At 35.9% G+C, this 20,397-nt stretch overlaps 1 protein-coding gene and 1 long non-coding RNA gene across 2 annotated transcripts in view; one reads left to right on the top strand and one right to left on the bottom strand.

The window, feature by feature from the left end:
- Positions 1–20,397, top strand: part of LOC149486210 (uncharacterized) — a 493,671-nt gene that overhangs the window by 200,985 nt on the left and 272,289 nt on the right. The gene's annotated exons all lie outside the window — the stretch shown is intronic.
- The window catches only part of Madm (MLF1-adaptor molecule), an 87,352-nt gene that overhangs the window by 3,637 nt on the left and 63,318 nt on the right, over positions 1–20,397 (bottom strand). The window contains exons 2-9 of the mRNA XM_089699551.1: positions 6,241–6,465; positions 5,799–5,929; positions 5,542–5,720; positions 5,028–5,202; positions 4,790–4,908; positions 2,323–2,470; positions 1,751–1,949; positions 474–593 (exon numbers count right to left, since the gene is read on the bottom strand). Of these exons, the coding sequence (XP_089555677.1) occupies positions 474–593; positions 1,751–1,949; positions 2,323–2,470; positions 4,790–4,908; positions 5,028–5,202; positions 5,542–5,720; positions 5,799–5,929; positions 6,241–6,465 (1,296 nt within the window). The remainder of the gene's footprint in view (positions 1–473; positions 594–1,750; positions 1,950–2,322; positions 2,471–4,789; positions 4,909–5,027; positions 5,203–5,541; positions 5,721–5,798; positions 5,930–6,240; positions 6,466–20,397) is intronic.

The raw sequence follows: 20,397 nt of genomic DNA on the forward strand, positions 1-20,397 counted from the left end.
GGCAAATCAAATAAATAAATAAATAAATAAATAAATAAAATCATTTGATGTTTTTGACGTGATAACGTTTTTAAAATCGTTTTAGTCGGGTGACATGTTCAGAAACTTGTGTCAGACCAAAACCTCACGAGCGCGATCGCAGGTATAACGAGAGAGAGACGGACCGATCTCCCGTCTCATCTCGAGCGCTGCCACCAATAACACGTTATCACGTAAACATCTCGATCGTAAACCTACTTTACAAACAACCAATTTTTTCTGGTAAGTACTTATCTATATTTTATTTTTAATTGAATTACGTAACTTATTCATTCATTGTTTGTAAAAAAGTAAGACCGCATGCGTATGTAATGCAACACTCCTATACGCATATAACGCGTGTGTGTGTACGAATGTGTCTTATAAGTTATAACGTGTGTGTGTGTGTGTGTGTGCGATTGTTTACGCGTCTCAAACTCAAACTCAAATCTCACCTCATGTATGAATCCGAGCTGTACAAGTTCATGCGCTAACGCTTGCGCTGAATCGCGACGCGATACCGCGCATGTTAGTTGTCGGTTCATCTTGTCGTCCATGCGCAGTAGGATCGTCATCTGGAATGGTAAAATGTTTATGTTAAAATAAAGTAAACATAGTTTTTGATAACCTTTTGAAATAGATTTTGAAAATACGAAAAAAATAAACACTATGTGTATCGTGTGGTTAGGATAATGTGGTCTTAATTCCTATAATGTTTTAGTCCGGGATACATCGCCCATTTTTGCAAGTGATTACTATCAAGCTAATTTTTCGTGAGTAGCTTTATTTTGATGAGATGCCCAATAATTTCATGTACGAAACTCTCGATTGTGGTAGCTACCAGAGGAAACAAGGATAAAATATTTTGATCTGATGGTTCTCAAATATTAATTACTAACTGAATGTTTTTTTTTGTTCAATCTCAAGATAATTATCTAAATTATTCGAAAAAATATTTGTCCTACAAAATCTATGGTTTGATCAAAGAGTCCCCCTTTCCAATGTGTATCGATAACGAAGTCATCATAAATGATTACTAACCAGCTGATTTTTTTATTTTCACTTATTTAATACTTATATAATTCAACAGACATATTGTCCTACAAATTGCGTAATAAATATTTGAGAACCGTCAAATCAAAAATTTTTATCCTTGTTACCTCTGTAAGCTACCACAATCGAGAGTTTCGTACATGAAATTATTGGGCATCTCATCACAATAAAGCTACTCACGAAAAATTAGCTTGATAGTAATCACTTGCAAAAATGGGCGATGTATCCCGGACTATTTGTATGCAATTATGTATGTCGGATTGGCGATGTCAGTGTTTGGATGTATGTAGTAGTTAAATAATAAATATGTATATAAATAATGTAAAAACTTACAAGAAAGAAAATTAATAAGAAAGAATTGTACGAAATATTGTACCTATAACTGAACTGTTTCTGTAAATGTTTATGATTTTGGCATACTGGCATTACATAGCAGTGGTGTATAATGTAATTATAGCTAAGAAATTAAAGTATAAATCTCTTTATGTATTATTTTTTCTATAAATGACTGTTTGTTTCTTAAGTAAAAACGATAGAAATCTATGTAAATAATGAACGTTATATTGAGTATTTTTTATATACGCGCTTAAAAAGGTTTTGAGCATTCACTCGCCTGTCACGTGCTTGTGCACCGCGAGTTGCGCCACTCCCTCACTCACTCAGTCACTCGCTCACTCACCAGCAGGTCGGCGGGCGCGTCGGCGCGCGGCGGCTTGAGGCTGCACATCATGTTGACGACGCGCCGTGTCTCCCGGTCCCGCGCGCGCGGCTCGGGCGGCGCGGGCGCGCTCTCGGCCGCGGTGCGCGCGCGCCCGCCGCTCGCCGCGCGACGCACGCCCGACCACCAGCCGTACGCCGTCAGCGGGTAGATGCCGTACCTGATATGCGACACGTTCTAATTATTATAACACAAACTTGTGATAACATAATGCAGTGGCAGCACTCGAGATGAGACGGGAGATAGGTCCGTCTCTCTCTCGTTATACCTGCGATCGCGCTCGTGAGGTTTTGGTGTGACACAAGTTTCTGAACATGTCACCCGACTAAAACGATTTTAAAAAGTTATCACTTCAAAACATTGTGGCGACCTAAATGGCGCGACCCTTAAGTATATCTACTGCTGTCATTTTCATTGTAACCTATGAATTTTTGCAAGAAAAAATGAATGTCATCCAATAGAAACTATAATTATCCGCTGGCGCACACCTCGTCCGATATGTTTGCCGGACACAACAGGCACAGAGCACTCACTTGACGTCCTCCACGAACTTCTCCAACTTCTCGTTGTGCGGCTGCAGGTCCCGTGCGGCCAGCTCGCGGCGCTCCCCGCTGCGCACGCACCACGCCAGCGCACCGCCGCTGCCGCACACCTCGTCCGTTATCGTCTCCGATATGTTCGCTGCACGAGACACACGGTGTTTATACATTGCAGTTAGTGTTACAATATGTCCAACAATTAAACTAATAACCCAGGAAAATTTCTATACACCAGGAAAATTTCTATACGCCAGGAAAATTTATATACGTCGGGAAAATTTGTATAAGTCGGGAAAAATTATATACGCCAGGAAAAATTCTATAAGCCAGGAAAATTTCTATACGTGAGGAAAATTTCTCTTTGCCGCAAAAATTTCTATAAGTCAGGAAAAATCCATAAGTCGGGAAAATTTCGATAAGACAGGAAAATTTCTATACGCCAGGAAAATTTCTATACGTGAGGAAAATTTCTCTTTTCCGCAAAAATTTCTATAAGTCAAGAAAAATCCATAAGTCGGGAAAATTTCAATAAGACAGGAGAATTTCTATACGCCAGGAAAATTTCTATACGTGAGGAAAATTTCTCTTTGCCGCAAAAATTTCCATAAGTCGGGAAAATTTCTATACGTCAGGAAAAATTCTATAAGGCAGGGAAATTTCTATACGTCAGGAAAATTTCTATAAGCCAGGTTTTCTATACGTCAGGAAAATTTGTATAAGTCAGGAAAAATTATATACGCCGGGAAAAATTCTATAAGCCAGGAAAATTCTATACGTCAGGAAAATTTCTATACGCCAGGAAAATTTCTATAAGACAGGAAAATTTCCATAAAGGAAAATTTCTATAAGCTGGAAAATTTCCATAAGTCCGGAAAATTTCTATACGCCAGGAAAATTTATATACGTCGGGAAAATTTCTATACGCCAGGAAAATTTCTATAAGCCAGCAAAATTTCTATAAGCCAGCAAAATTTCTATACGTCAGGAAAATTTGTATAAGTCAGGAAAAATTATATACGCCAGGAAAAATTTCTATACGCCAGGAAAATTGATATACGTCGGGAAAGTTTCTATACGCCAGGAAAATTTCTATTAGCCAGCAAAATTTCCAGCCAGGTAAATTTCTATACGTCAGGAAAATTTGTATAAGTCAGGAAAAATTATATACGCCGGGAAAAATTCTATAAGCCAGGAAAATTCTATAAGTCAGGAAAAATTATATACGCCAGGAAAAATTCTATAAGCCAGGAAAATTTCGATAGGTCAACAAAAATAATATTATAGATAAATTATGATAAAATACGTATTTAAGGCTATAGAAACGATTCAACTATAAATTTATATTTAAACATGGTATGCATAATAAATAACCTTATATTTCATGTTTCTCAGAAATAATACAACGGTAACAAAATAATACAGAAGAGAACTTAATACAACGGTTCCGTGAGATGGGAGAGGATACGGAAGATTGCTCTAAACCTTTTTTAGGCGATTGTGAAGGTAATATTATTACTTACTAGATTTCCGCCCGCGGCTTCGCCCGCGTTTTCAAAGGAAAACCCGCATAGTTCCCGTTCCCGTGGGATTTTCGGGATAAAACCTATCCTATGTGTTAATCCAAGTTACCCTCTATATGTGTGCTAAATTTCATTGTAATCGGTTCAGTAGTTTTTACGTGAAAGAGTAACAAACATCCATACATCCATACTTACAAACTTTCGCCTTTATAATAGTATATTAAGATTTAATTAAGTATTTAATTTGATAGATAAATTAAAAAATTTAATCAGAGAGATAATGTAAAAAGCAGTTTTAATCCTACTAATATTATAAATGCGAAACTTTGTGAAGATGTGTGTGTGTGTGTGTGTTTGTTACTCTTTCACGCAAATACTACTGAACCGATTACAATGAAATTTAGCACACATATAGAAGGTAACTTGGATTAACACATAGGGTAGGTTTTATCCCGGAATTCCCACGGGAACGGGAACTATGCGGGTTTTCCTTTGAAAAGGCGGGCGAAGCCGCGGGCGGAAATCTAGTAATTAAATAAATAAATAAAATCTTTATTTGAATTACATAAGTTTGTCATATTGGATTGGGGTTCAGGCCCCCTTACTAGGTATAATTTTTATGATTTTATAATAACGTCATTGGATTTTATTTAATGGTGCATTTACATCAAACGAACATAGACCTAGAGCATTCTTTCGTGATCGTTTAATGTAAACGAAAACTCGTATTCAGTGTTGTACAGTATGAGACTATTGCATTTAATCTTTTCAAACGCACTATGAACAACAAAAAATGCTCTAACCCTGTTTACACCAAAAGTATTTGACATAGTGGGGGCTAGAATGTGCATTCGTTCGTTTGATGTAAATACACCGTAACAAAAACAAGAATTAAAACTGAAATTGAAACAAAAAAGCAAATAGAAATGGTTATTACTCACCACTAGTGTTGACGAGTGTGTGCGCTGCCAGAAGTTTCAGAGAATGCACTTCGAAGAGCAATGGGTGGAAGAGGAGCTCCTTTGCCGTTGGCCTCTTTGCGGGGTCCTTATTTATACACCTGCAAACATAGACGCGACCGTATTAGCGCGCAGCCTTGCAAGTCGCGGCCGACCACAATTAGTTAGGTACCCATGCAAGAAAGCTTACCATACTTACACCCGTGCGAGAGACAAATACCTGTATATGAAGTCCTTCTGCCTGGTCTCCTCCAACGACTCAACGGTCCGTACGATGTGATCTTCGGTCACGTGGCTGCCGGAGTCACCGTTTCCCTGAATCTCTAGAGCGGCGGTCTCGAGAGCGCACATGCCGAACGAGTAGATATCCATCGCTGGGGTCACCATTTGAGATGCTGATCCGAAAATAAAGTTGCAATAAATACGTAAAGTGACTACAGTCTCCGTCCATGCATCCAACAAAATTGTGGCTTTTTCGATCCTCGCTCGGATACGGGGAGGCTGGACGAAGATTGAAAAAAGTGAACTTTTCATCTATTAATAATCGAGTTAAATCTTTAATTTAATTGCATCTTCAATAACATTATTAAAACAATTGTTAGAGCTACCGAATGTGAGATTTTAAGAGGATATTTATAAAACATGGGCGCTACAGGAGGCATTTTGCTGAGATGCACAAACGGAAACAACACAGTGAGTCCCCTCTAGCTGTCCCGGCCAGCGGGCACACTTACATCCGTACTCGGGCGCGATGAGGTGCATGTTGCGCATGTTCTCGCGGCAAGTCTTCACGTGCTGGTGGATGGCGTCCGGCGCCACCGACCCGATCTTCACCAGCCCGTTGTGCTGGATGAAGATTGTGTCGCACGTCAGATTGCCGTGGACTATGGGAGGCACGCAACCGTGGAGGTAGCTAGAAATAACCAATTAGTTTAAGACCACTATTCATTGGTAAAGTCGTTTATAGCACTTGGTTTAAAGTGGAACATACCTGAGAGCAGACAGGATCTGCGTGCACCACCGTTTCCAGGCCTGCAGAGGTAGTCTCTTGACATTTCGTTTGGTACGTTTCAGGAACTGTTTGAGTGAACCGCAGGACATGTATTCCGTTATAAATATGACCTGTAAATGTAACAATATTTTTTTAGTAGTTGAAATCAAAAGACAATACATGTTTTAATATCACTAATTTTAAGTTAATTAATTTTCAGAAATAAACTTAAAATTAGAGCGAGCGCGCACGAGCAACTTTGTCTCCGCAACTATTTTGTCTCTCCCATCAATTTGTATGGGGAGTTGCGTCGCTACGTGCGCGCACTTTCATACTAGCCCATGGGTGGAGAGACAAAATAGTTGCGGAGACAAAATAGTTGCGGAGACAAAGTTGCTCGTGCGCGCTAGCTCTTAGGGAATAAAATTTAAAATATTCTTACCCTAGGTTTGTCATTATGGGTATCCGTCCAGTATCGATGAAACTTGACGATGTTGGGATGCTCGAGCCGTGTAAGATTATCGAAGACCATTTGTATCTTGTCCTCTTGTGCCTTGAAGTTCTTCCGCTCCGAGAATTGCACCTCGTTCCAGACGACCTCGACACCTTCCTCGGTGTCCATCGCCAGGTGCGCGCAGTCGATGCCTGGTACATCTCGCTGTTCGACCTGGAAAGTAGGAGAATAGCTGTTAAAAAAATAATCGACAATGGTAGAATTTTGATAATAATATAACGTCTTAATAAAAATTAAAGTTCGTTAGAGGGAAAGAAAGGATTCTTCATTTGCAAATTGCAATATTCTCCTTTAAACTATTCTTATTTCCAAATATTTTTAAAATCATATCATAAATATTTTGTAACAATCTTCATATTTCTACTTCAAATTCCCTACTAAATCTGTAAGAACAACAAGAGCCAAAACCTCCTTGCGCAGTTTGCATCATTTATCACACGAACAACAGATGAAATTGAAAACAGGACTCATTGTATTGAAACAAAAAACAAGGTGACTTTGCATGATATATTCATCAGCAAGCACTAACAATAACAATAGCAAATCATTGATGCTTGTCGTGGTTTCCGCGACCAATCATCCAATTGAGTCTCCGAGCTCCATGCGATTTGCCGTCTGATCATGTTATCCTTGCGTGCAATCTCATATTTTATTGGCCACCTTCTCCAGGTTTATTGTAAAATTATATCTGAACTGCCGCTTCCGGACTGGTTTACCAGGAATAAAATTATATATAACCATACTCAAATATAAGGTGGCTTTCTATTAGTTAAAGTATTTTCAAAATATTACCCTTCTACAAACTCCCCCACTCCTTGAAGTCTTTAATCTTTATAATATTGATTATTTCTATTCCTAGTTCCAGCACACTATTCAATACTGAACTTATATATAGAATACGATATTAAATTATTATAGAAGTTTAAAATTAAAAGAGCTTCTAGCAGGAGTTGCTGGAAGCCCGGTATTAAATCTCCGATAAAAATATATAATCTCGGTCTATTCCATTTCAATTTCTCTACTTATATTCCACGTAAACTATTCAATATAGTTGGAATCCATACTAATATTATAAATGCGAAAGTAACTCTGTCTGTCTGTCTGTTACTCAATCACGCCTAAACTACTGAACCAATTTGCATGAAATTTGGTATGGAGATATTTTGATACCCGAGAAAGGACATAGGCTACCTTTTATTGCGAAATATGTACCACGGGCGAAGCCGGGGCGGACCTCTAGTCTGATATAAAAAGATTGCTATTTTAACGCATAGTTCAAATCAAGAAGCTTATATCTTATACACTGGAGATTTCGGTATGAACATTTGACGTGTAACAAGAAAATTGTTGTGTTCTATCACTTTCACACCTAACTTGTATTGCCACTGTTAATACGAAGTTTTCCCAAGGCTACTATGTATGCTGTAATATTCTGTGCAAAAGGTTAGTTTTTGTACATGAGTTTGTTGATAAATTGCCAACAACGTCATTCAGAAGCATTGTTGGATGAGACAATTATTATTTATGCTAAATAAAATAAGTATCTGAACCAATTATTAAAAAGCGATATTCCCTGATTATGGGTAGTTACCATAATAAAATTGTAGCAACTCTCACTTTGACAATCTATACAAATATTATAAAGAGGAAAGGTTTGATTTTTTGTTTGTTTGTTTGTATGAATTGAATAGGCTCCGAAACTACTTGGCAGATTTGAAAAATTCTTTCACTGTTGGAAAGCTACATCATTTCTGAGTGACATAGGCTAGGTTTTATCCCGGAAATCCCACGGGAACGGGAACTATGCGGGTTTTTTTTTGAAAACGCGGGCGAAGCCGCAGGCGGAATGACATAAGTGTCAAAAAAATTGCGTCGCTTCGAATATTTAAGTTAATATTGTTGCGTATTTAATAAATATTTTCCGAATATTAATTATGTATTGCATTGTGAAAAATTGCAGAAGTTTTTGGACACCAAATTCTGGCCTATAATTTCACAGGCAAGTGTATATTTACGTTATTTACAATATTCCTCAATACTCATGCATTTACCTGTTTAGAATCATTTTAATGGCAAAAATCGTCAAATTTATCATCATTTTACTAAGCAATCATGTTAAATAAGTTCTTTTCCTAATACTTTCATCATTTTTCAACAAGTTTTCAACAAACAAATTTAACAAGTAAGGTAACCATGATGATGGGTTTTTACGGATAGCGACGATAATATATTGCTAAACAATATTATGATGAACATTTAGAACACCATTTTAAAAATTTTTATACTAGTAATGAAACAACACACGACATCGGTATTGCACTCACATATTGTGGTTTGTTCTTTTTTACATTGAAATTTATACTTTTTAACCTAATATTTTTTTGTTTTACGTATTTCAGCTTTCCAAAAATGAAATAAAAAGAAATAAATGGCTGTCCATAGTGCCTATCAAGGGTAAAATTTATCAACATGCCAGAATATGCAGTTTGCATTTTAAGCCTGAGGATTACGGTCCAGAAAAAAAATACCTTTTGAAAAGTGCTATACCTTTTTATTTACCACATTCTTGTTACTGCGTCTCAACTGATATAAAGTAATTTTAATTATATTATAATTAACCACCATGAAACCATTAGTAACCGTAAGTACAGCTCCTGAAAGACATACGAATTTCTGAGAACTGTAATATCGTTACCACACATCAACACTAGCGATGCAACTCTCCCTTTGGAATATTGAAAAGATTTAGACTGAAGCTTGAGTAACCAAAACGATGTTTTAATGTATGTAGCACTCATTTTAATTAAAAAATCGTAGTATGAGATCAAAAGTTATCAAGCGTTATTTAAAACTATCATTCTCTACCAATTAAAATGGTATGTACGGTCTATAAAGATGATAATTATTCATGTAAGTTGACCAGTAATATTATAATATAAATACTGTTAAAAATATATGTCGTTATTATTTATAGACCATGATTTTTAGTTTTTTTTATTTCGAAAAATCCTGAATATACAAACCAGTGTGGTCACCCACAGAAAGAGACAAAAAACAACACTGACGTCATTCAAGGTTATATTTTCTTGTGACAAGTTAATGGTCATAGTGCAATCTCCAGTGTATTAGATATAAGCTTCTTGGTTCAAATACAACAAAATATCTCAAAAATGAATCCTTCATCATTTCTTCGTTACACATAATTTTATCCTTGATGTTTTAATTGTCAAGGTTATATTCGTTTGCCGACGTAAATATTATCATTTTTACAAAGTTTCGAAGTCAGGATTATGAACTTGTCTCCGGGGTTACGGGCTCAACGTTCCCGCGACGGAACCCCGCGTCTCGCGCACGCAACCAACCACAATTTGTGAATTTATTGAGCTTTAATAAGCTCCGTGGCGTGCTGCATTCTAATGAGCTTTATAATAACATTCATCAAACGGAATTTCATTAGGAATCGTATTAATTAGAACTGCTTTGAACGCACGAGTAATATAGAATAGACTATAGTGAGCACGTTGATCTAAAATATTTTATTGGAATAGCTTCATATTTTAATTTATATTTTACTATTTAGTTTTATATGGCTTAACAGGTTTTGATATGAACTAAGCATAGATAAACAGTTATTTTGCCTGAATAATTCATCAGATTAACGAAATTCAAAACAGATCAATTCTATAGTATTTCAACACTTCTCAAATATTATTCAATATGCACACGCGTAGAATTACATGGTTTCATGAAAGCGCTTGTGAATGAGTGATTAACAATTCAGAGCATTAACTGCGTATTGCCAAGAGAAATACATGGATTTGTAAATTTATTGCCATTCGCTACGTAATATAAACTAGGTTATCGTTATACACCTTGTTCAATAGATTGTATAGATTCATTCATAACAGCCATATATGCAGAGTAGTTAGAATAATCGAAATTTCTGGAAAGTAGAAAAAAAATAGGTACATTTAAGAGCACCTAACATGCCAACACACGGCTGCAATTTACGTAATACTCTCCAATCCTCTCCAGGCCTGCTTCGTTGCTAACTTATTCCATTTTAGTAATAGGCTGTTAAAAGTTTCGCCTTTTTACATTTACTTATCGGTATTACACGGAACCTATGTATATTTGCAAGTGTTAATTTCATGACTGCTCTTAAAAGAAAAAGAAGAATCTTATCTTAAGGTTTCATGTTTGTATTTTTGTTCTATCTTAGTTGTAAAATAAACTGACGTAGGCAATGTAAAATGGCACCCTAATTTAAAGAGCTTATTTTAAAGTTCTATAAATCCGTTTTTCTAAAACTAAGACAGTTGTAGAATACGTGCGGAAACTATAAAGTATAAACATTCGCCAGTTTACGACGTACACATAAATATTGCAATAAGTTATCATCGCACGTGCTAAGTTCGTTCACTTGTAAGTAGTAACTTTACCACGTGTATAAGAACTACTATTAGCGATAATATTTATTGTTTTAATATTTAATTCAATTCACCGTTCGCGGCGATAGTGACGACTAGTCGAGGGAAGGCGGCCAAGAATTAGGCGTCAAAGTTCCATTCATGCGTGAACATATTGAGAGATGGAACATCGTCAGAACCGATGTATGTGATCATCTTGTTGTTGAATGCAATATACCGTATATTTCTATTTATACAATTTCTAAATAAAAACTTTTCTGTTTTATTTTCAGTGCAGTAATGATGAATTTCAAGTTAGGTAACGAGGCAATTAATGTTTTACTGCGTTTATAGATTACCAAAATTTACGAATTAGAAACCTAGAAACCTATAACAACCTAAAACATAAATGTTGGCAATTGTGATATCAAAAGCTGAAACTTACAGAACCGGTTATTTCCTATCAGCAATTATGTAGAAGAAACGATTCATAAATGCTCGCAAAAGTGTAGTCGAACAAAAACCTTTTGATTATGAATTCAATGCGAAATTCTGCAATTAATGTTCATTGTACAGATTTTATTCTTTAAAGTTACGGTTAATTAAGATCTCTTTATTACCAGAGGTATAAAAGCTATATACCTAAAAATGAATGAAATCCTTATTACAAATTAAAAGTATTCATTTAAAACGTGTTTTTATTCGATTTTTAGAGAAGTAAATTTCAAATACCTTTTTATAATCAATAATCGATAGTTCGAAGTTAAGAAATTCCATTTGAACTAAACATCGTTTAAGCATTGTAGCTGTTTCATGTATCTACGTTAGGATGACTTTTACTGTTAAGTATGTAATTCAATAACGACGACATTTGAGCTGGGTTGTACTGCTAACCTTTTAAAGACAATACAACAGAAGCTGTACTTATACCTATATGATATTATATGCTTGTAAACATTTTCAACGGGAAGTGAAAATAAAAATATCTTAGGACGAGTGGAAACTGGAAAGACTCGAGATTTATGCGAGTCCTATATCAAGCATTGCAATTAAAGAATGCACTCAACATTCGCAATAAAGATAACACTATCGGCGCACGCGCAGGGTTCGTTCACACCGAGTGCAGTGCGCAATGCAGCGCGTGACGTCACGCCGTGACGACACGTCACGTGAAATGTAAAACAATATGCTTGTGCGCACAATTTTGTTTATTCGCCGACGATTGCGGAAGCGGACGGCGGGTGGCCTTGCGGCGACGTCAATAACTTCAAGTGTAACTAGGGCTGGCATTCGTCAAACGCGAGACGCAAATGGACTTGAGTCCACCTGTGAACGGATCTTTGACAATATAGATACCTATCTTTATTCATTAAATTTAATAGAAAATAGCTTATCGATACAATATATTACTGCATCCTTACTCAATAGTGCACAAATACAAACATACAAATTGTAAATAATGGCTTTATAATAACCAATATTTACTCGTAGAAGATAGAGCGTAAAGTTTAATTACTTCGATACTTAATTGAAGCAAAACAGTACAGAGTCGTAGGAAAGTTTATTTTTCTTAATGGGGTATTAACGGATGCGACGCATTACATGTGCCCGGGATTATAATATTATCGATTTTTCTCAAGACAGCTGAAAGCTCAAGACTACATAATACATACATAATATAGCCTTTTGAGCAATCTTTGATTGAAACCTCTTTTTGACATCAAAGTCAACTTCCTATAAGCAATATTTGTAATGGAATTTTAGGAAATAGATCAATCAATCGAAGCTTTGTGTATCAAATGTTTGATGGATTTTGCGCGAAATTCATTAATGTAAGTATATAAAATTGTGGCTAATAGAATGGAGTGAAAGAAAAACACACGTGTTGGTTCTTGCGGACCTTACTTAGTGGGAGACCGGCTACAAGATGATTGTCAAGTAGGTACATAATGTTTACAAATATGAGGTCTAATCTTTATGTATACATTGTTTCTTGTTATATACAATACATTGTTTCTTGTTATATACTTGTCCTTTTTTGGCCATCTAATTATAAGAAACGTATTTAAAAAAAAGGTTTTTCCTATTTATGTGAAATGACTTCAAGAAAGTGTCCTGAAAACCAGGATAAATAATACTCTACCTACATTTAATACGCTAAATAAATTATGTGAGATTTATTTACGCGTGAAATCTAATTGAATGCGAATCGTTTAAGAAAGCGTAAGGCGTAAGCTGGCAACGATTTATTGCTCCATAATACATCAAAGGGCAGGTGTCAAAATGTACTGTAGCTTGTTCGCATAAAAGGTTGTGATATTCACCTTGGCTTCTTTGTAATATTGGGCGCAAAAAGAATCCGCTACGATTGATTTATTATACGGATGTCGAGCATTGTGGAACTTACTCGACGCGACCTTTGAAATTGTCCTATTTCACGTTGAATCACAAATTAGGTATACAATATACAAATTGAGGTTTTCAAGGTCATATTAGATAATAGAACACATTATTCCAACTACGACTTTCTCTAAAAGTTAACGATAACATGGTACCGCCATAAAATTCGGCTTTCGAAGAATCGTTTAGTGCAGGTCCACACTGCGAGCCTAGCGCGGTTGCGACGGCGGGCGCGAAATATCAAACGTATGAAACGCGCCTTTGCGTCCACATTGAAATGACTATGGCGGAAGCCTAGTGCGACGGTAATGAGCGAGCCAGCGCGCGTAGTTTTCAAACTCTCCTATCCGCGCGTTCTGGCCACACTACGGGCCTAGTCAGCAAGCGACCCAATGCGCGGACGGCGGGGGTATCAAACCAGTTCGGTCTTGTCGCTCGACTTCTTATATTATATCCTTTATTGTTTTGCGTAAAATAGCGGTAAATACTTAATTGTTGAAGTGAAACTTCTTTATTTATAAGTGCGATTCAATCTAAAACACTTATATACACCACAGTAATTTTGTAGGGTATAATCTCAATTCTTCATATAAGATTCACCCGTTATTCCTCTGTTTTATTTATTTCGTGTACAACTTCTATAATGATCTCATCTCAAAATCGGACTGTCCAGTAAAAATAGCAAATCGTCCAAAGTTTGCAACACCCGAAAAACGTCGAACCGCTACTTGAGCTCGCGCGTCGGTGTGGCCACCGCGAGCGCCCGCTCGTCGCGCCCGCCTAGGCCGCCGCCACCGCGCATTCAGTGTGGACGCACACTAATAAAATTAATGTTTACCGCGCATTGTATGTTAACGTGAAATATCCATGATTTGCTGTTCAATTCAGTCGATGACTACGTAATAAAAAACTTACAAAGAAGATTATCTAAATGCGATTAATATAATTATAGTATGTAAAAAAAGATATTGTATCTTAAAAATTAAACTCTTCTCGGTTTATAACACCTCAGGTTGTAATTATACGAAATGGTAAATAGGAAGTAAGAAATCTAAACTCTCAACTAAATAAGCTTTCCATTAATGTTATTTTATAAATAAATAAACAGCCAAGTCGTTTCCACTGCACGTAATAGTCGATAGATAAATGAGATAACAGATTCAATCTCAGGACGCTTCTGTAAACATCCTGATTACGTTCGTATTTAAATACATTTAAAGCGAATGCTTTTAGAGCTATTCATAATTATATTAATGCAAATAAATGATACATTGCTTTTAGGAACATTTTGGTAAATTAATTTAAAAGCAGTCGCTCTGGCCAAGTTTCTTATTTTCAATTTCTCAAGTTCCGATTTTTGGTCAAGGCCGAGATCCAACAAGATCACGATCATTTAAAACAGCGTAAATTACTGCAGCAATTTGTAGCGAAAATAAAATAACATTAAGATTTTTCTAGTTTTGCGAAGTGCAACAAATATTAGACTCTATATTTGCCACTGTCAGGATGTCAATGTGGTGTCCACTGAAAATCAGTGGAGAATCTAAGTGTCTTATATGTCCTTAGATTCTTAAACCACTGAGTGGATATTATCCATTTTGTGCCGTTGTAACTAGTTATAAGTTAATTTTATTTTTTATGTATTAATATGCATCGGTACAAATAAATGTTTATTCTTTCTTTCTATTTGTATACAAAAACACTTACAAACAACATTAAAAGTACATGGTTACCAGCATTACTGGTGCGATGATCTGAATTGAACAGAAAAAGTAAATCATCTCTTTCTAGACCACACAGTTCCAATTAACATCTTCTGTCTACAACCATCAACATCAACCATTCCCCATTTTTCTGACAAAGTGGGCGTGTAGTAGCCCGCGTCAACGATGACCGTGCTATACCAGGATGACGTCACCGATAGGAATAGCGCTCCCGGTGCCTCCCGGGGGCAGTCAATCGCGATCAAGGTCAATGCCGCGACCCTGACGTTTTATTTCGCAGCCGACTGACTTTTGCTTGGCTTCGCCTAGACGCTGGGATGGCATACGTCAATGCGAAGGGCGGATTTTCCGATTCGTTGTCAGGTACAAAACAGCAATTTTCCAATTCAATTGTTAGATTGAGTTTAATTTGTCTGGTGGGCACTTTTATTGGTAGTTTAGCATATTATGTCGATCTTGTCGAGTAGAATTAAATTAAATTATCCGTCTATAACGTCAGCAGTTTTCTTGAAATTTTAGCAACTCACTAGAGAAATATACCTATGTTCACAAATTTATTTCGTAGCTCTGGTAAATTTATAACGATTATTACATATAATGTGATGTAGTGCATCCTCTCGGTACGCTATGAGTATTTTAAGAACATTGTAAAATTTCTAGCATGTTCGATATTTATGTTTGTTTTGAACATTTTTGTCATACTGCCAAAGAGATAAGGGTTTTGGCGCCACAGACATTTTTATAGTACGCTACAGATTATGTAATATTTGCACATTTGTTTATTCTGAAATCGCCAAAAAACAAGATGTGTAAAGTTAGAGACCTTTTAAAGTTAGTCTAATTTTAAACATCTGCAATTCTAAAGTTATACAAGTACTTTCGGTTTTAGAATCACTCCTACTGAAATTTGCGGATCCCAATTTAATATTTTAAGGATACCATAACGCGATGTCATAATATAAATGGAATAATGTTTATTTCCATCTGTCTCTGCGGGTAAATTTTCAAAAAGTCAAACTTGCATGAAATTAGAATTTAGTTTGGTTTACTGCCAACCAAGTAAAGTGCTTCAATTTAAATCTTTTCACAGCACATAAATGACTTTTACTATCCATAAATGGTAACCAATTACAAGCACATTGCCCCATCGTACAACGGACAGTTGTATAGCAAAGTTTAAACTGCAATGGATATTTAGATAATAGTGTCCATTTCAATTTCCCTCTCCTATCGCGTCCGGTGTCGTCGACCCTGTGCCGGCGCAGTATTCGCGACTGCCGACAATGCCCTGGCACCGATCCAAGCGCCTATGCACTATCTAACGCCTGTCCACTTTAAACCCACTATTTTCAAAACGTAAACTTTATGGTAATGGCTGCTCGGCGAGATCTGGAATTCCATCCCACCTTTGATGTGGTGGCAGCGAAATGGCCCATATAAACCGCCTCCGCAATCCTGCTATCCTTTTTCTAATAATAGTCACGAGTTTAAAGTCATAACCATTTATTTTTAATGGAATAAATAATGCTGGTGAACGATAGAAGATAAAGAAATGCAGAGCGATCATAAATCAATAAAATCTCGTCCAATATTTATCCAATACACTATAATGGATATCCAAAACACATTAATCCTGAGTTTGGACGTACAGGAGAAGCCGCGGGATATAGCAAGTATCAGATGAACCAGCTCATGGAACATTAAACGTAACAGGCGTGCCATTGTGCAGACCCTAGTGGGAGGCTTTTGTGTGATAAATGTGACTGCTATTAGCGACTAAGTAATGCTCCAATATTCAGGTCTCAAGTTATCCGACGAATATTATAATGGAAGGAATTAAGCAGATATTATTACGTTACCATTTTTATGTACAATTTCTGTCAGGAGCTTTGCGCTAAAATAGAAAAAAATAGCTGTGTTGTTGATCAGGGCATACATTAAAGACAAGTGTAGGTACTAGGTAGTAATAAAAATTTAATAAGGGAGAACTAATATTATACTTGCTTGTACAAAATATTTCTTCATAAACAAATATGAAACATTTGACATTTAAAGTGTGTAATTTATAATTTCCTGCTAAACGATAAAAGCATCCACGTGTCTGACGCTCATGAGAATTGCGATTTTCTGGAAAATTCTACACTTTGTCAATCCCACCTACGTCGAGCGATGATTAATACGCCAGTTATTCGTTTAGTTTACGTGTACTCTAATCAACGATGACGCATTGCCATGCATCTTGCATGCATTTCATACGAGAAAATCATCAAACAGAAATTACGTTGCTTTTGAAGTTCAGTTTCGCAACGATGGATTTGAATTAAAATGTATGCAAACAAGTTTGATAAGGGTATGACTTGTTAGTTGTTACCGACTCCCGAGGGCTTTTAGGTTCTTTCTATAAAATATTTTCTCGTTGTTTCTCAGAGATTCTACCCTTAACGTTTTAGACGCTTTTGATAAGCACTTAACGTTTAAAGTAAACAAATGAACACGAATTTAAAAGAATAATTTCTATATTTATTCATTTAGAACCTTATTCTTATTTGCATTTTTCATTCGCCCGTCTCACAGATCCACTCTTCGATATTCCCGAGACGACAGCAGCATTCAACGGCTGACATAGCATCCGTCCAAACATTGTGCGCGTGACAATCGCCACAAATACTCGACAACAAGAACAAAACTAGCCATGTACTATTTATCTATATAGACTCGCCACCCGTCGGTCTGGCGCGCACTGATACATCAGATAAGCGTTGCGTGATCCCGACGGCGAAAGTGACATAATTGTTTTAGATTCCACAAAAAGCCGCACACACAGCTGCGCCGAATGGCATCTTCTGCATTGTAATGAGATGAATAAAGCTAGTATAATGTTATGAAGTTCCTGAATTGAATAATAAAGTGATCTAAGGAAACTGCGCCCTTTGCAGAAGGATCATTAAACACAGATACATTTTCCTCCATCCTTGGTTTCTAATCATCTCAGTGTTTTTTAAAGGAAAACAATAGTTTTCTGAATGCAAATGACGAGTTCTTAAATATTAATAAATCCTTATTATGATCCTAGGAATGAAGGCCAATGTAACAATAATATCACGGAAATTACTTTTTAAATTTCAGGCAATGTTGTATAATGATAAAAGGTTATTTATAGAAGATGTGTAAATAAAGAATCGTTGGTCGACGACAACAGATCCTTTAAAGGCAACAAACATTTCGCAGCAAGTTATTCCCGAGTCCCGACGGAACAACTTAAAACAAAATAAAGCGCCCGGCTATTCCTGGCGCACTCGCACAATGTATTCGACGATCGTATTGAATTAGTTATTACATGACATACACAAAGATATATCTTCTATTTTGTTTTATCTTTCTGATTACTCTACAAGTTCCAGGAGTGTGTCTTAATCCGTTCATTTATATTACTATTCTTGTTTTATTACATTTTCAGGATATTTTGCTGAATGCCGTGACTATTTATACCCCTTTGAACATCTAAACGAAGTATTTTCTTGTTTACTGCACTATGCGAACGACCTACTAAACGAAACAATTCAAGTAATATTTTAGCCCTATATCCAAATAAATAAACCTAATAACAAAATTCCCTAAATGCGATGAATTAAAAATCTATTAACAACGTATTATAAATGGATATTCTAAAATCTGGATATAATAAGGGTAGCTTCAATGTTTCCGAGAGACGAGTAGGATTATATTTCCGAGTTGACCACTCAGTGGATTACGCACGAGTTTTGAGCGGGTGCTCGAGATCGGTTTCTCTGAAAAGCTCACTGACTTCCGATTCAGATATACGAACATTTCTGCTACATTAATTTGAAAGTTTTTTAAGATTCGTCAATAAATTGTTTAGAGATTAATATGATTTTATTTGCCTTAGTTTTACTGTATTTATACGATGTATTTGTGCAGACGGTAATCTGATTTTGTTTGTCGTTCACGTAGGAGCGGGGGTGACTATGTGGGCACAACACTGGGTGGCCGTCTGTTTGTTTAGACAAAATTTTCCACCATAAAACGGACGATATTAAAGGGAAAGAAATTAATTTAATTATTCACGTCGCGTGCTCAATGAATATTGATCATCGGAAAAACCTCTGAGTGTTTTTATCATACAAGAGTATCTTAATTGCTATCAGTATGTTTTTCCGCTTACGTTTTTCTATAGATAAACGTTTTCACTTTTATCGTATTGAATGCCGAATCAATACGACTGCAACTATTTGAAGTTTATATACTGAAATAAATACTTTAAAGCAGGCATTCGCATGGATAGCGATTTCAGTTATTTATTAGCATTTTGTGTATTTTCACTTGAAATAAACATTTTGAAGATATTTACCTAGGAGTCTGTCTTTATTTTCAAGTCACATACAAATGGCAAATATATTAAATTAAAGCGTTAACACACATGCTGTCATCAGTATTAAGTATTTACCTATATGTGTTAATATCAACGTGTTACCTCAAATATTGGTGGTCGATCGCAACCGCGCAATTTGTTCACCTTTACACAATATAACGTGTTAATTAAATCATGTTTTTGTTCAACTTTGCAAATAAAAACCGACTATAATATTTTATAGACATTTAATTAGTTCCTATTGTTATTATTACACAATCAACCATTATATTCTAACGTAACAAATAACAATATGCATAACAAAAACGTACTATATTTGTAAATAAATGATACGATTACTTTTGTATTTCGATCAGTAGGTATTATGTTATTTCTAATGAAGCATTTTTCTAAAGCACCTAGATAACTATATTTTCTTTATTTCTTGTCATTACAAAACATCCAAAGCAGTCCACTGTCCAACCCCTTAGAAGTCAAGCATGAATAACTGACACAATATTATTGACCCAGAAGCATCGTCTGTCAATACGAACGCTAAAGAATCCAATTTATATTCAAGCAATTATACCAACAGCCGAACCCTTCACTGTTCGATGCATGAATCATTCTCCATTTCCATTCCGCTGATTTATTCAGACATCCCATTATTTATACGCAGGACCTAATCTTTTTGTTGCTAATACGCTTTGCCAGTCGCAAATCGTAATATGTTAACATACATAGTCATATTAAACTTATTAGAATGTAATGAATTTAATTAATATTATTACATTTATTTCAGGTGACAAACAATAAATTGTACGGACATATAGAATAAATACCTTACAGACTAACTTAATGCATCTATCCAAATTTCAGATATAAAGAAAAGTAGAGATGCTATTTATTTACCCCGTCTTAAATTAAAAATTTACAGTTAACAAATCACATGCAAAATGCACTTGAAAATGACTTTTAACTAAACTCCGCGTTCAGGCAAGATGAAAGGCCTCCATATTACAAAGAGAGAACAGATGAAAACTGTCTAAATTACTGCACATTTCAGGTTATGTGGTTTTTTTTATATACGTTGCAAACCGTAGGATACAACATGTATTCAATAAAGTATTGTAGCGTGCGGCAGTTAATTGTAAGTTGTAACGATAAGGTTTTGGAAACTGAC

This window comes from Colias philodice, chromosome 9 (assembly GCF_061535455.1).
Source record: "Colias philodice isolate Cphi_HAF_F1 chromosome 9, ilColPhil1 Martin Lab GWU primary, whole genome shotgun sequence".
In the NCBI taxonomy this organism is placed as follows: Eukaryota; Metazoa; Arthropoda; class Insecta; order Lepidoptera; family Pieridae; genus Colias; species Colias philodice.